General features: G+C 67.3%; 5 protein-coding genes across 5 annotated transcripts; 3 read left to right on the forward strand and 2 right to left on the reverse strand.

Moving 5' to 3' along the window:
• Positions 1–12: 12 nt before the first annotated feature.
• On the forward strand, positions 13–1,212 carry EMIHUDRAFT_244994 (hypothetical protein; the record flags this gene model as incomplete). Its single annotated transcript, XM_005768902.1, has 3 exons — positions 13–135; positions 250–807; positions 958–1,212. The coding sequence occupies 3 exons, from the start codon at positions 13–15 to the stop codon at positions 1,210–1,212; spliced, it is 936 nt and encodes a 311-aa protein (XP_005768959.1).
• A 286-nt stretch (positions 1,213–1,498) lies between these two features.
• EMIHUDRAFT_370338 (hypothetical protein) lies at positions 1,499–2,289 on the reverse strand. Its single transcript, XM_005768903.1, has one exon. It carries the CDS (start codon positions 2,219–2,221, stop codon positions 1,625–1,627), a length of 597 nt encoding a protein of 198 aa, XP_005768960.1. The 5' UTR covers positions 2,222–2,289; the 3' UTR covers positions 1,499–1,624.
• A 322-nt stretch (positions 2,290–2,611) lies between these two features.
• Positions 2,612–2,943, forward strand: EMIHUDRAFT_244996 (hypothetical protein; the record flags this gene model as incomplete). Its single annotated transcript, XM_005768904.1, has 2 exons — positions 2,612–2,824; positions 2,896–2,943. 2 exons carry the CDS (start codon positions 2,612–2,614, stop codon positions 2,941–2,943), a joined length of 261 nt encoding a protein of 86 aa, XP_005768961.1.
• Positions 2,944–8,679: 5,736 nt separating this feature from the next.
• EMIHUDRAFT_370339 (hypothetical protein) lies at positions 8,680–9,383 on the forward strand. The gene has a single exon (XM_005768905.1). It carries the CDS (start codon positions 8,710–8,712, stop codon positions 9,295–9,297), a length of 588 nt encoding a protein of 195 aa, XP_005768962.1. The 5' UTR covers positions 8,680–8,709; the 3' UTR covers positions 9,298–9,383.
• Positions 9,384–9,677: 294 nt separating this feature from the next.
• Positions 9,678–13,651, reverse strand: EMIHUDRAFT_244999 (hypothetical protein; the record flags this gene model as incomplete). Its single annotated transcript, XM_005768906.1, has 5 exons — positions 9,678–10,444; positions 10,523–10,688; positions 10,782–11,148; positions 11,199–12,364; positions 12,506–13,651. 5 exons carry the CDS (start codon positions 13,649–13,651, stop codon positions 9,678–9,680), a joined length of 3,612 nt encoding a protein of 1,203 aa, XP_005768963.1.
• Positions 13,652–14,057: the final 406 nt, after the last annotated feature.

Raw genomic sequence — 14,057 nt, forward strand, 5'->3', positions numbered from 1 at the left:
TGCGTCATCTGCATGGACGTGCCGGAGGGCGAGGTTGGGGTGCTGCCGTGCGGCCACTGCCCGGGCTGCGCCGTGTGTGTGCGCTCGTGGGTCGCCCAGGCGGCGGCTTGCCCGACCTGCCGCCGCGCTGCCACGGTGGAGCAAATCAGCTTCGTCGCGCTCGGTGCCGCCGCCGCCGCCCCCACCGCCGTCGCCGCCGCCGCCGCGACCGTCGCCTCGGCAGCGGTGCATCCGGTCGATCCGGACAAGGTGGAGCGCTGGGGCACGAAGCCGGCGGCGATCATCCAGCACCTGCAGGAGGTGCTAGGCGAGGCGGGGAGCCGCGCGATCGTCTTCTCCGCCTTCGACGAGTGCCTCGCGCGCCTCGCGATCACGTTCGCCGACGCGGGCGTGCGAGCCGTGCGGTGCGAGGGCGACGCCGCCGCGCGGCACGCGGCGATCGCAGCCTTCTCCGACGTGAGCGCGGCCAACGGCCCGCGCGTCCTCCTGCTCAGCTCGAAGCACAATGCAAGCGGGACCAACCTGCAGTGCGCCAACCACGTCCTCTTCGTCGAGCCGCCCGGCACCAACGCCACCCACGGCCTGTCTGTCGAGACGCAGGCGATCGGGCGCACGCTCCGCCTTGGGCAGACGCGGCAGGTGCGCGTCAAGTACTTCATCGTCGAGGACTCGATCGAGCAGGACATCTACGCTGCCCTGCAGCGCGTGCGCGACGCAGCATCAACCACCGCGGCGCCCCCCGCCTCGTCTGGCCCTGCAGACTCGGCTGAGGCCGCGGAGCAGCTTTCAATGGATGCCTCCACGGCTGTCGCACACGCCACCGCCGCCGTCACACCCACCGCCGCCGTCGCCGGCGCCTACTCCAACAACACCGGCCCCGGCACACCGGCCGCTGTCGAGACCTCGGCCGCCTCCTCTGCGCGCGCAGCCACTTCAGTTTCCCCGCTGTCGTCAGAGGAGGACGAGCCGGACGTCAACCTGACGCAGCAGTCGTCTCGGACAATGGAGGCGACGCTCGACAGCGATCCCGAGGTCCAAGCCGTCCTGCTGCCCTCCCTCTGCTCGTGCCTCCGCTCCGAGCTTGGGCTGCACCAGGCAGACGACGCCGCCACGCTACAGCGCGCGTGCGAGGTCGTCGGCGTCCCGCAGGCGGGCACGCCGCTCCGCCGCGCGCGGGCTTGCCTGGAGGCGCTCTGTGGAGGGGATTGGTGAGACCTTCAGTGTCCGCTGTGTCATCTGTCAAGCGTGCGCCGCTCTCTCTCAAGCTCATGATACGTGCGTCATCCCCCCGCCCTCTCTCCACGCGCCTGCTCTCTAGAGTAGTGTCAATGGCACTCTCTCGAGTCGTCTCGTGTCTTTTATTAATATTATCTCCCGCCCTCTTTTCACAGCCTCCGCTAAGAGTCGCGTCCTACGGCTTTACACGATCCGTATCTTCTAAGCGTTCTATCTATCGGACTTCGCTCGTCTCGTGTCTTATTATCTCCCGCCCTCTTTTCAGCCTCCGCTACTATCGGTCACAGCACGTCATGCAAGCCGTCGATCACCAAACACATGGCAGCAAAATACACTCCAAGACGGGACCGGGGGTACACGTGACCTAGAATCCTACATGCACCGGTACTTACTGGCCCGTCGCCGCCTTGAACTTCTCCAGCATCTCCGCCACGTCTGGGTCAGCCATCATCTCGGCAGCCGCCTCTGGGCCCGAGGACATCACCTTCTTCATCACATCCTGCATCTTCGGGTTCCGCAGCATCGCCATCAGCTCCGGGTCCTGCGTCAGCTTCATCAGGGTCTCCGGCGACATGCCTCCCGGCAGGCCACCGTCGCTCGCCACCGCCTCGGCGACAGCGTCCGGATCCACGGCTGGCTGCGGGTTGTAGGCGTTCTCCAAGTTCGCCTTGTTGAAGCTGTCGACGATGTCGGGATCGGCGAGGCCCTGCGACCTCGCGTCCGCCAGCATCCGCGCAAGCTCGTCCTTCTCCATCACGCCCTCGTACGACTGCTTGCGCAGATCGAGCTCGGCCTTGAGCTCGGAGACACGCATCCGCATGCACGCCTCGTAAGTGGCGTCCTCATCAGCTGCCGGCTCGGTGCAGAGTCGCGCGTGGAGCGAGCGCGGGCCGAAGATCGCCGCTGCATGAATGCCCGCGCACTGTCGCGGCTGCACCGTCGGGAGGAGAAAGGCACTGCTGGCGAGCAGGAGCGGAAGTGGCATATTGGCGCTAGTTGGCTGACTGCGTTCGAAAGCTGGAGCTGGCTGTCGACGCGGCACGATACTGCTCACTCGCGAGGCAAGGCGTGAAAGAAACGCGTCGGGGCATTCTCCGCGTCGACGATGAGGCAGACGAGAGCGACGCGACAGAGGAGGAAGCGACAGGAGGGAGAACGACGAGAGTGGGACGACCGCGAGGTGGCATGAAGGTTGCAGCGCGAGAATCCTCCCCTTTCTCCCCTTCAGCAGCTACAAGGTACACAGCCGGAGGCGTCAAAATAAAATAAATAATTCAACCGCCGTGATTGTGGCAGGATTGTGGCGTGTTGTCATCGTGCCAACACCTGGAGAGCACCCTGACCAGCCCAGTTGGTCCGCCTTGCCCACATCGTCATGATGCGCTCCCTGCTCGTCACCGCCTTCGCTCTCTCGGCGGACGCCCTCGACTTCGTCGCGGTGTCGCCTGGGACTGGCGCCGCATATGAGGGCTCGCTCAGCGGAAACGGCAACAGCGTCGGCTACACCGCAGCCAACGGGGACCAGTGGAACGCCTTCATCTATAACTCGAGCTACGATCAGTCCACAATCATGATCACGCCGGCGCAGGTGATTTTCACCCCACGCATCAGGCCTCAACGGCGCGTACTGGTGCAAGAACGCGTTTCTCTTGCCCCTAGGCGATGCCCACGGAGATGCCCAAGCAGGTCCGCCTCAACTACGCCTGAAACCGGGCGTGCTACGACCTGAAAGAGGACGCCACTCAGAACGTGATGTTTGCAATCGCCCATTACTCGTCGAAGCAGTTGACCAAGATCACGGATGAGAGCGGCGATCGCAAAGCTGGATACTGCGCCATCTCCGGCGACTGTGGAGAGACTGAGTGCACGCTGGCCTTCATCTCGGACATGGACCTCGCGGGCGACAGCCTGGAGAAGGGAAACGTGCAGGTTTACACGACCAAGCTCATCCGTGAGAACGCGTTGGGCGTGCCGACCTTCGCCCCGTTCACCATGATTACCAAGGCCTCATTCGATGCCGACTCTTCCTCCAAGGCGTTCGACACACACACACACACACACACACACACACACACACACACACACACACACACACACACACACACACACACACACACACACACACACACACACACACACACACACACACACACACGATGACTCTCCTCCTGACACCACCCGGTCATTCGCCGCGCGCATGCCGCAGGTCGAGGCGAGCGGCGGCGTGAACCTCGATCACACGGGCGAGCACGTGGTCTTCCGCGCCAAGGGCTCCGCCTTCTCCCCGATGGCCTCGTCCCCAAGGGGCCCGACGCGTTCCTGCACACCGTCGCCGACGGCAGCACCTTCATGATCAACCCGACTCTCGTCGACTGCGACCTCGACAGCTCGACACCGTCCAGAGCTTCCTCATCGCACAGAACCCCGATGCCGCCAACTTGAGCCCCACCACCGCGTCCTGCCCGTCCGTTGCCGGGCAGGGCGGCGTCCCGTCTGCCGCTACCATTGGAGTGGGCGCGACCGACAACCCGGTCATCTCGGGCGACGCTCGCTTCATGTCCTACACGGCCAACTACGACATCGCGGACACCCGCGGCGCACTCGAGGCGCCGCAGGCAATCACGTCGCGTCCCTTTTTTGGTGATGGGCTGTCTGCCGATTGATTGCTGATGGTGTCAGCTAAGCCTCGCGCGCCTTCGCTGGCTCATTTTTCTTTCTCTCAAAACCGCTGCGTCCGCAATAACGCGTCGGACACCCCCACACGAGAGGACACCAGACACGGGACACGCGACACGTTCGCCGCGAGACGGCCGCCACGCCGCCGCGCGCGAGAGTGCACCTCTCTCACGAGAGCTCTTTCGAGCCGTGGGGCTCCTCACGTGTCGTCTAGACGTGGAGACGCGAGAGTCGCCCCCCCTTGTGCCACAACCTCGTGTGTTTTACCTTCCCATTTCGAGTCGACTCAGAGTTCACTCTCCGCCGTGCGCCTCGATCTTCTTGGGCAGCAGCTGGCTCTGCTGGTCGCCGTGGCCCAAGTGGCCAAAGCCTCCAAAGCCCCAGCTCCAGACGCCGCCGTCGGCGGTGATGGCGAGGCTGTGGGCCGCTCGCACCGCCACGGAGACGACGCGCCGGCCAGCAAAGGCCTCGATCTTCTTCGGCAGCAGCTGATTCTGCTCGTCGCCGTGGCCCAGCCGGCCTTCGCCTCCAAAGCCCCAGCTCCCGACAGCGCCGTCGGCGGTGATGGCGAGGCTGTGCATGCCTCCAGCCGACACAGCGACAACGCGCTGGCCAGCAAAGGCCTCGACCTTCTTCGGCAGCAGCTGATTCTGCTGGTCGCCGTGGCCCAGCTTGCCATTGGATCCAAAGCCCCAGCTCCAGACGGCGCCGTCGGCGGTGATGGCGAGGCTGTGCATGCCTCCAGCCGACACAGCGACACCGCGCTGGCCAGCAAAGGCCTCGACCTTCTTCGGCAGCAGCTGGTGCTGCTGGTCGCCGTGGCCCAAGTGGCCAAAGCCTCCAAAGCCCCAGCTCCAGACGGCGCCGTCGGCGGTGATGGCGAGGCTGTGGTACTCTCCAGCCGACATAGCAACGATGCGCTGGCCAGCAAAGGCCTCGACCTTCTTCGGCAGCAGCTGGCCCTGCTCGTCGCCGTGGCCCAGCTGGCCAGAGTATCCCCAGCCCCAGCTCCAGACGGAGCCGTCGGCGGTGACGGCGAGGCTGTGCGCGGCTCCAGCCGACGCAGCGACGACACGCTGGCCAGCAAAGGCCTCGACCTTCTTCGGCTGCCACTGGGCCTGCCGGTCGCCGTGGCCCAACTGGCCCCTGCTTCCACCGCCCCAGCTCCAGGCGGCGTCAGCGGTCAGGGCGAGGCTATGCCTGCCTCCAGCCAACACGCTCACGGCGCGCTCGCCGCCCAGAAGGGGGAGGCGGGTCGGCGCGCTGAGCCGCGTCACGCCCTCGCCGTGACCGAGGAGGGCTGGCTCGCCCTCCGCTGCCGTGCCGCACGACGAGAGCCGCCCCTCGCCATCGATGAAGACGCTGTGCCGAGCGCCTGCCGCCGCCCTCGCCGGCGGGTTCGACTCGCGCAGCAACGCCGAATAGCACAGCCACCGCACGGCGCAGCTCTCGCCCTCTGGCTGCGCCGGCAGCTCGAAGCCGCGCTCTTGCGCCCACAAGCGGATGCCCTGCTCCGCGAGCGAGTGAAAGAGCAGCGAGACGGCCGCGACGTGAGCGATGTCGATGGGGCTGTCGCAGCGAGAGAGGGCGCGCTCGAGGAGCTCCCTTGGGAGATCGAGCAAGCGGACGGGCGGCGGCGTGTCTGGCGAGGGAGCGGCGGTGGAGGCGGAGGCGAGGCGGCGCGAGCGGCGGCGGGTGGACATCGCGAGAAAAGAATGCTGCTTGTACTAGCAGAGACTAGCAGTTGTACTAGCAGAGAACTCGGTCTGCACGCGAGAAAAGAATTTCCGACCGCCTCCTGAGATGACCCCTCGCGAAGAAAAAGAAAGAACCGTGGCTGTCAACAGGGCTGTCAACAGGATCAGGCAGCGGCTGTTGAAAAGAATGCGACTGTCAACAGGATCAGGCAGAGAGGACGCGACGGCGGCGGGGCCGCAACCGAAAAAGGCTAGGAGGGGAGGTCGGGCCTCGCGCCCGCCGTACAACCATCGAGAAGCAAACAGGAGAACGGACCGAGCGGGGGGGTGGACCCAACTGGCGCCGAGCAGTCGTGCGCGATACTCTGCCCTGCTCGAGTGTCTGTGGGTGGGCGAGGCGTATCGTAACGACGTGCGTACCGTCGGGTACTTATTTTAAGAGCAGGTAAACAGCAATAGATCCGGCCCTCAAGCGGCCTAATCGATACCCAGCCCTCACGGAATCGGTCCCTCGTTGTACAGCAATCGATCCTTCACAGTGCCCGTCCTGCCACCTTTGCCGAGAATCGGTCCCCCAGGTCACCTGTGGCGCGAAGCTGATGTCTCCCGCCCTCGGCGCGCCCAACGCGCAGCGGCGGCAGACCACCCTCCGGTTCGAGGGGCGCCTGGGGCTGAGCGGGCTGCCTCCGCCAGAGTTTGGCTCATGAACGGCGGAGCTATTCTCGCGCCCACACCACACCTGGCTCCAACGTGGACACGCCCATAGCTGGGGACACTACTAGGTCACGCATGGCATCACAGAAGTTTTATCTCTGGGCCCCGAAAGGCATCTCTAGCAGCGTCGTTACACATGCCCCCTCCCCTCCTGGGCGCATGCGCCTCACGTCTCGCCAGAGCATAAGCCCTTGGCGTGTGGCGAGACGAGTTTTTCGCCATCGCCGCGAGCAGCAAGCCGCCCGCCGCAAACAGCCGGAGGCCTCGCCGCGGCACTGGCTGCGCCGCGGTCCCGCACCCGTCGACGCAGCTCCCCCCGCGGAAGACCGCGCGTAGCGACGTCTTGACGATCGAGATGAGCGTGCCTGAAGCTCGCCCACCTACTGCCCCTGAGAGTTGGTTATTGAGTGGGATCAGCTCCCCCCCTTGGGATCGAAGCCGCCACAACCTCACACCCAACATCCCAGGCGGGATCAGAAGGGGACTCCACACCGGACACCGCCCGGGCACAGCCCCCCTACCCGTCGGATCGCACAGAGGGCCCCCTCGGAGCAGCCCACACACAATCACGCATCGGCAGATTGAGTGCCTGAGTCAGGCAGACAGCACAGACAAGAGGAGAGAGAGGAGAGAGAGAGAGAGAGAGAGGAGAGAGGAGAGGGTGAGGGTGTGAACACACGTGAGGAGTGGGGGAGGGTGTCTGTGGTGGGCTGTAGTCCTACTACGTGGTTACAACCACGCGCCCCTCAGGAGCTTAAGTTAGAGCTGAGCGTCCCAGACGCCTCGGTGCCTCCCACCGGCGTGAGACCATCCGGATCTGCCTGCTGCGCCCTCCGTACGCAGCAGTCCCCGCGATGGCCCACGGTCCTCCGTCGCCTGGTTGACCCCCTGCCTCCCGGTTGACCCCCACTCCTCGTAGTCCATCATGAAATAAACTCAAAGACCCACCACGCCTCCAGCCTCCACCTCCACCCGCGAGCCGCCACCGCTGCCGCCCGTGACGCCGCCCGCCGCGTCAGATAGCCGCGACGCGCGCATCGAGTCGCGTCGGAGAGCCGCGCCGCACCAGCAGCAGCACCTGCACCACCAGCAGCAGCAGCACCACCACCACCACCACCCGAGAGAGAAGCGCACCTGCCCGACGCCGCCCGCCGCGTCAGACGCTCGCGACGCGCGCGTCGAGCCCAGTCGCACAGCCGCGCCGCGCCAGCAGCAGCATCGGCACCACCAGCAGCAGCACCACCACCACCAGCAGCAACAGAGGCAGGCAGTGCAGGCGCAGAGGCGCTCGCAGAGCGGCGCTCAGCGCCGCGCACGCCACGCCGCGGACCGTCGGACGAGCGCACCGTACGTCGGCGGCGAGCCGCGTCGCCAGCCGTCTCGCGAGAGAGCGGCGCCGCCGCGTGCGCGCAGCAGCCGCCGCGGCAGAGGCGAGCCGCGGCGACGTCCGCACTAACGGATAACGGCCATTGGCGGTTCTCTCTCTCTCTCTCTCTCTCTCTCTCTCTCTCTCTCTCGGAGGGAGGGGGTGCTTGTCAGCGCCTGCGGCGCAAAAAAGAGCTATGCTCGCTCCACCGCTGCCCGCTAAAAGCCCTTTCTGGACGCTTGCAGCAGCTCGCCGTGCACGGGGGCCCGGGCTGAGGACCAAAGGTAGCGGAGCCGAGGCAGCCGATCGAGGCAGCGCCGAGGTGGGATGCCGGCAGAGGCACGATGGATCCTTGCGGTCGTTGCTGCGGTCGCCGCACAGCACCTGCTGTCCTCGCACAGCGCCACCGGCATCGCGAGCCTCTTCTCCGACAGCGCCACCGGCATCGCGAGCCTCTTCTCCGACAGCGCCACCGGCATCGCGAGCCTCTTCTCCGCCGCCCTCCTCGCCAAAGCGCCGCCGGCCTCGCCACCTGTGCGGATGGAGGCTGCGAGAAACGAGCACGAAATCGCGGCGCAGCAGCAGCACTCCGCGTCGCAGTTCCAGCGGCTCGCTGACGACAAGCCGCTCGGCGGCGTCGAAACGGAGGCGCCCCAGCCAGACGAGGTTCGCGCGGCGGCAGAGGCCGTCGAAGCAGAGGCGGCCAGACGGAGGGCGCTCAAGTGTGGCCAAAAGGTCCCGCCAGAGAGTCTGACGGTGACGCGAGGCGTCTCCATCTTTGTCAAGAGCAAGTACCATGGCGAGGCTGGCAGCGGCCATGCGTGGAGCTACCGCGTCGAGTTCACAAACGAGGGCGTCGACACCGTGCAGATGCTCTCGCGGCACTGGATCTTCACCGACGCGACTGGCTTTGTCAGCGAGATGAAGGGCCCGGGGGCGCGTGGCGTCACGCCCGTGCTCCGACCGGGCGACAGCTGGTCCTACGACTCTGGCACGCAACTCGAAACGAGCCACGGTGCGATGCACGGCTCGTTTCAGTTTGAGACGCTGCGCGCGGTGAGCGGCGTGGTGCCGTCCATGTTCAACGCCCGCGTGGGTCGCCTTGCCCTCTCGCCCACGGACAGCCTGGAGCAGGCGCCGTGCGGCGAGCCGGCGAGAGGCGACATGCTCCCGGACACGTCTGTACGCGCCACGCGGCGAGTCATCGTGGGCGCGACGGTGGAGCGGCAGCCTGAGAGGTCGGATGAGGTCGCCGGCGTGTATCGGTGGGCGTATGACGTTCAAATCAACAACGCAAGGGACCAGGCCATCACCGTGGTGGCGCATCGATGGATGACGGTCGACGCCGACGGCGCCGTCAAGGAAATGAACGGCCTGGGCGTCGGCGGCAACTACAGATCCAAAGAGATTGAGCTGCCGGCGGGAGATGCCTTCCGCACTAAGGGCATACTGGCCACCGCGACGCCAGCTGGCAATGCATGGGGCGCCTACACTGTGAGGGCGCAGACCGCAGGAGGCGAAGAGGTCGAGATCGACGCCGAAGTTGGCGTCGTCGGTCTCTCGACCGACGGCACGCCCGTGGCGGACTTGCGGCCGGAAGCCGGGTAACGGTGTGCACACTGTGAGTGTCAAGAGCTCGGCAGTCATTTTGAGTGTGTGTGTCCTGTGTGCTTTTCAGAAAACACAAACGGCAGGCCGAGCTGTGTTTCTTTTTCGCGCACGTCGTAAAATTTTCTTAATATACATTGCGGTGTGTTCGATTCGCATTTTTACATATCTAAACGTTTAACCTCTCTTTTTTCATTTCTCTCTCACCTTCTCTTCTCTGTCCGCTCAGACGAGTTTATCATGGGGGTACACACAATAACGTAACTGGCTGCGGTGTTGCGGTACGAGGAGCGAGAACCGTGAGCGTAAATGTACACACAGCGCGGTATGCGGTGCCCTGGCCGCGGAGGCCCGGGCGGTTCTTATTCGCTCTCATATTGTCACGGCTCCTTGCTCCCCTCCCCGCCCGTTCGCTCCGAGCCCGCCGCAGCTGCCGGCTCCTTCCCGCCCGCGAGGAGGTCCGTGGCCTTTGTCGTCGTGGTGAACTCGCCCTTCGCGGCCGGCGCCGTGCGGGCGTTGGCCTTGACGGCGGCGATGGCCTCGGCCTTGGTGACGCCGTCCACCTTGGTCGCCTGGGGGAAGGCGAACCCCAGCGGCCGCAGCTTGGCCTGGAAGCGCTGCGTCATGAAGAGACGATAGCTCCGCATGCTGTCGTAGTCCGTGGACCGCTCAACCTCGGCCCACCGGTCGGTGCCGCCGCCGCTCCTGCCGCTCAGCGTGTCTGCGACGCTCTCCACCGCCGCCGCGTCGGGCGGCCGTGCGGAGAGCTTGAGCCGCCACGCGACGTGCAGGTCGGGTCGCACAACCAACATAGCGTGCTTCGCGTACTCGAAGGCGAGCTGACCTCCCGACGTCTCTTGCCCCTTGGCGTGCGCAGCCACGCGTGCGACCTGACAGGCGACTCCGCGCGCCTGCAGCGCCGCCCTGAGAGCCTCCGCCGTCGCCGAGGCATCGGCGAGGAGGAGGAGGGTGTAGCGATCGTTGGCAATGTGCTCGGCGATCGCGGTCCCGTCGGGGAGGAGCAGGTGAGGGAGGCGCGCCCCAGCGCGCAGGACGGGCTGGTAGCCGCACGCCGGGTCGTCCGGCGGCAGGATGGCCTCGCGGGCGACGAGCGGCGAGAAGTTGAGCTTGCCGCCAAACATGATGCCTGCGCCGGCCGAGGGGCGGGGGCGGCTCTCAGACCGCGCCACCTGGAGCGCGAGAGCCGGGCCCGCGGTGCGGCTACCGGACGACGCAAAGTGGTTGGCGGCGTGGAGGCCGGAGCTCTTGTGGTGCCAGATCAGCCGCATCCAGCGAGAGAAGGGCCACCACTCAAAGACAGGCGCCAGCAGGGGCTTCATCGCGGCGGGGCGCGGCACCAGGCCGAGCACGTACATGGCGGTGGAGAGCACCTGTGCGCACGCCGCGCGCGCTCGACGGGACGCATCGAGGCATGGGGGGCGTCTCTTCTTCTCTCCGTGGCGGCGGCGGCGGCAGCGGCGCACCGCCTGCCGCCGCTCAATGTCGTACGAGTTGAGGAGCGCCTGCGATGCCTCTCCGCGGCACGCCGCGGCCAGCTTCCACGAGAGGTTGAAGGCGTCGGCGTAGGCGGTGTTGCCGCCGAGCCCTCCGAAGGGCGGCCACGAGTGCGCGCAATCGCCGACGAGGAAGGCGCGGCCGTGCGAGAACTGGCGCGCGACGAAGAAGTTCCACCACCAGGGCTTCTCCTGCTTGAGCGTGAAGCGGCTCGTGCCCGTCATCTCCTCGGCCACCCGCGTCGGGCTCTGCTGGAAGAGCTCACCCACTGGGAACGGCATCAGGTTGAAGAGGTCACTCACCGGGTCGACCGGCACGACGAGGCCCAGCCCTCGCCTGTTCACAGCAGCAGGTGTGAAGAGACGCTGTTCACACCTCGGGTCCACCGGCACGACGAGGCCCAAGCCGCGCGCCGCTTGCGCAGCAGCCAGTACTGATGCGCAAAGCCGATGGTGCGCGCGAGCCGGGCGGCCAGGCCGGGGACGACGACCGCGATGCTGCGGCTCTTGTTGAGCCCGAGAAAGCCGTCGTACTTTGCGCCGACGAGCTCCGCGACACGCGAGGCGGGGCCGTCGGCGCCGACGACATACTTGCAGCGCACGCGGTAACGCGTCTCCGGGGCGCCGCCTGTGGGGCGCAGCAGCGCGAGGATACACGTGCCCGACTGCTCCTCCTCCTCCACCCCCTCGTGCGCCAGGCTGAGCAGCTCGTGGCCGTACCGGACTTCGTTGGAGGCGCACCGCTCCGCCTGCGCCTTGAGAACTTGCTCCTGGTGCGACTGCATGCAGCGCGTCGGGTGGACGAACCTCGCGCTGGCGCACCCGACGCAGCGGGACTCGGTAATTGCATTCATCCGGCTCGGGTCCGCCTTGAGCGAGGCGGGGCTCGGCCCGAGCGCGCTGCCCCGGCACCGTGCGCTGCCGTCCTCATGGGCGAGGCCCGTCGCCAGGATCGTGCCAAAGGGTGCGTGCTGCGGCCAGGCACGCTGCACGCGCAGCTCCTCGAGCAGGTCGGGGTCGAGGACCTTGGACAAGATGTCCATCGTCGCCGGGTTGCAGAAGAGAAAGCGCGCGTCTGTGACTGGCTCCTCGCGCCTCTCGACGAGCAGCGTGCGCACGCCCGCCCGGCCGAGCAGCGAAGCGACGCTCAGGCCAGAGATGCTGCCGCCGCAAACGAGCACGTCCACCTCGAGGAGCGGCAACCCCTCGTCGGAGCTGCCCGCCGCGGCTGCCTCCTCGCCCTCCTCTCCGGAGGGCGGCGGTGGCGCTCCAAAGTCGAGGAGAGGCAGCGAGCGCGCCGGCAGCGAGGTCGTCTCGTAGACGGCCATTGCCGCGGAGAAAAACATGAGCCACACGGCGGCGGCGACGGCGCAGAGCGCACTCCCGACGCCCTGCAGCGCGACCACGCCGCCGCCGGCGTTCATCCCCGCCACGCGCAGCGCTGCCCCCACCGCCGTGTGCGCCGCGGCGAGCAGCACGTAGTTGCTCGGGTGGGTCGCCCGCAGCCAGGTGCGCGGGTCGAGCCCGACACGCTGCCCGGCGGCGTGTCGCCGCTGGCCGAGCACGGCGAGGAGGAGCGCGCCTGCGACCGAGCCGCCCGCTCCGCCCGTCGCCGCGTACCCCGCCGCGTCCAGCATCCGCTCGCTCGCGCCGCCGCCCGCTCCCACCCGCGCCGCGACGGCGGCCGCCTCGACCGCGCATCCGGCGGCGAGGAGGAGGAAGGCGACCAGCTGCCAGCCACTCCCAAAGGGGGGTCGCGGCGAGAGGCGGACGGCGGCGGCGAGCAGGCCGTATGCCGCGGATCCGACAAAGAGGGCCGCCGCGTGCGACGCAAAGATTCCCCTCTGGCGGCTGCCCTCGAGCGGCGCGTCCGCCGGCACGCCGCGGTCTGCGAGGGAGAGGAGGATCGCCGAGAGGGCGGAGGAGAGGAGGAGCGCCCACCCGGCGGCGAAGGCGGCCGCGAAGGCGCGCGGCTCTGCGATCAGGTGCGAGGTGAGCGGGTACCGCTCCTCGAGCAGCGCGTCGACATTCTTGTCGATGCGCGCCATCCGCAGCGTCAGCACGGCGGCGGCGAGGAGGACCGCACTACCACCCGCCCCATCGAGGCCGCGCAAGTCGACCGGGTCGTCGCAAAAGTAGCTCAGCCCGATCGCGGCGTCGCACGCGAGGCCGAGCCCGAAGATCAGGAAGGCGCCAAAGTTGTGGTTTGGCGCAGACAGCCAGGGAGGGCGCATCTCCTCGTACGCCTTTGCGAGGAGAGAGGCGATTCCGGGCAGCCAGCAGGCGACGGCGACCGCCTCGCACACGGCGAGGCTCGTCCGGTCCACGCCGGCGTCCGACAGCGCCGCCGCCGCCGTCCCGATCCGCAGCTGGACGCCAATCACGAGAAGCGATGCGCCCCGCATGTACGGGATCGGGCCCTGCACAAAGGTGGCGCACGCCCACATGACCAGGCCGCTACCCACCAGCAGGAGGCCAAACAGAGCGCCGCCGCTCGCATCGGGCTCCCCGAGCGCCACACGGCACGTGAGCGTGATGAGCGCGCCCGCGTACAGGCAGAGCGTGCCGCGGTAGCCAAGCGTGGCGACGAACTCGCACGGGTGGTTGAGCGCCGTGAGCCAGCCGGTGGTGACGGTGGTGCCCACCGCGATAACCGCAAACGGAGCTGCCGGAACCGGCCGGTCCGTGTCTGAAATCTGCCACACCGCCACCGCCCAGCCGGCGAGCGGGGCGAGCCAGAGCGCCTGCCACGCAGAGCAGCGGGAGCGAACCGGCGCTGGCTCAAAGCTGGTCTCGCGGAGGACCTCCTCGAGGCTGACCGGTGATTCGGCGTCGCCCATATATGCGAAGCGTCCACAGAAGAGCCAGGTGCACACAAAGGATTGAGAAGCCGGCGGCACAACGGAGGCCTCTCAGAGAGCCGCGGCACCTTCAGAAAAAGAGAAAGCTGGCCCTCACAGCCTCACACAAGATCTGTGTAGGGCGCAGACGCATGTCACCACATGGCCGGGCGGTGCGCCCCACTATCCAACTCGTCTTGGTTGAGGTCTACATCAAGCGCACCAACTTCCATGCACGCCTTCGCCTCGGTGCCCGCGCCTCCGGCGGACGCGGTCGGATGCAGCGCCTACGTGATCGGCGCCGCGCCTCCTCCTGGCGGCGCGCTCTCCTCCGCCGGCGCGCTCTCCTCCGCCGGCGCGCTCTCCTCCGCCGGCGCGCTCTCCTCCGCCGGCGCGCTCTCCTCCG

This window comes from Emiliania huxleyi (genome assembly GCF_000372725.1).
Source record: "Emiliania huxleyi CCMP1516 unplaced genomic scaffold EMIHUscaffold_442, whole genome shotgun sequence".
NCBI lineage: Eukaryota > Haptophyta > Isochrysidales > Noelaerhabdaceae > Emiliania > Emiliania huxleyi.

What these genes read in the sequence shown, in the direction of transcription:
- EMIHUDRAFT_370338 (XM_005768903.1), bottom strand. Translation starts at nt 2,221, where the DNA reads ATGCCACTTCCGCTCCTGCTCGCCAGCAGTGCCTTTCTCCTCCCGACG.
- EMIHUDRAFT_370339 (XM_005768905.1), top strand. Translation starts at nt 8,710, where the DNA reads ATGCACGGCTCGTTTCAGTTTGAGACGCTGCGCGCGGTGAGCGGCGTG.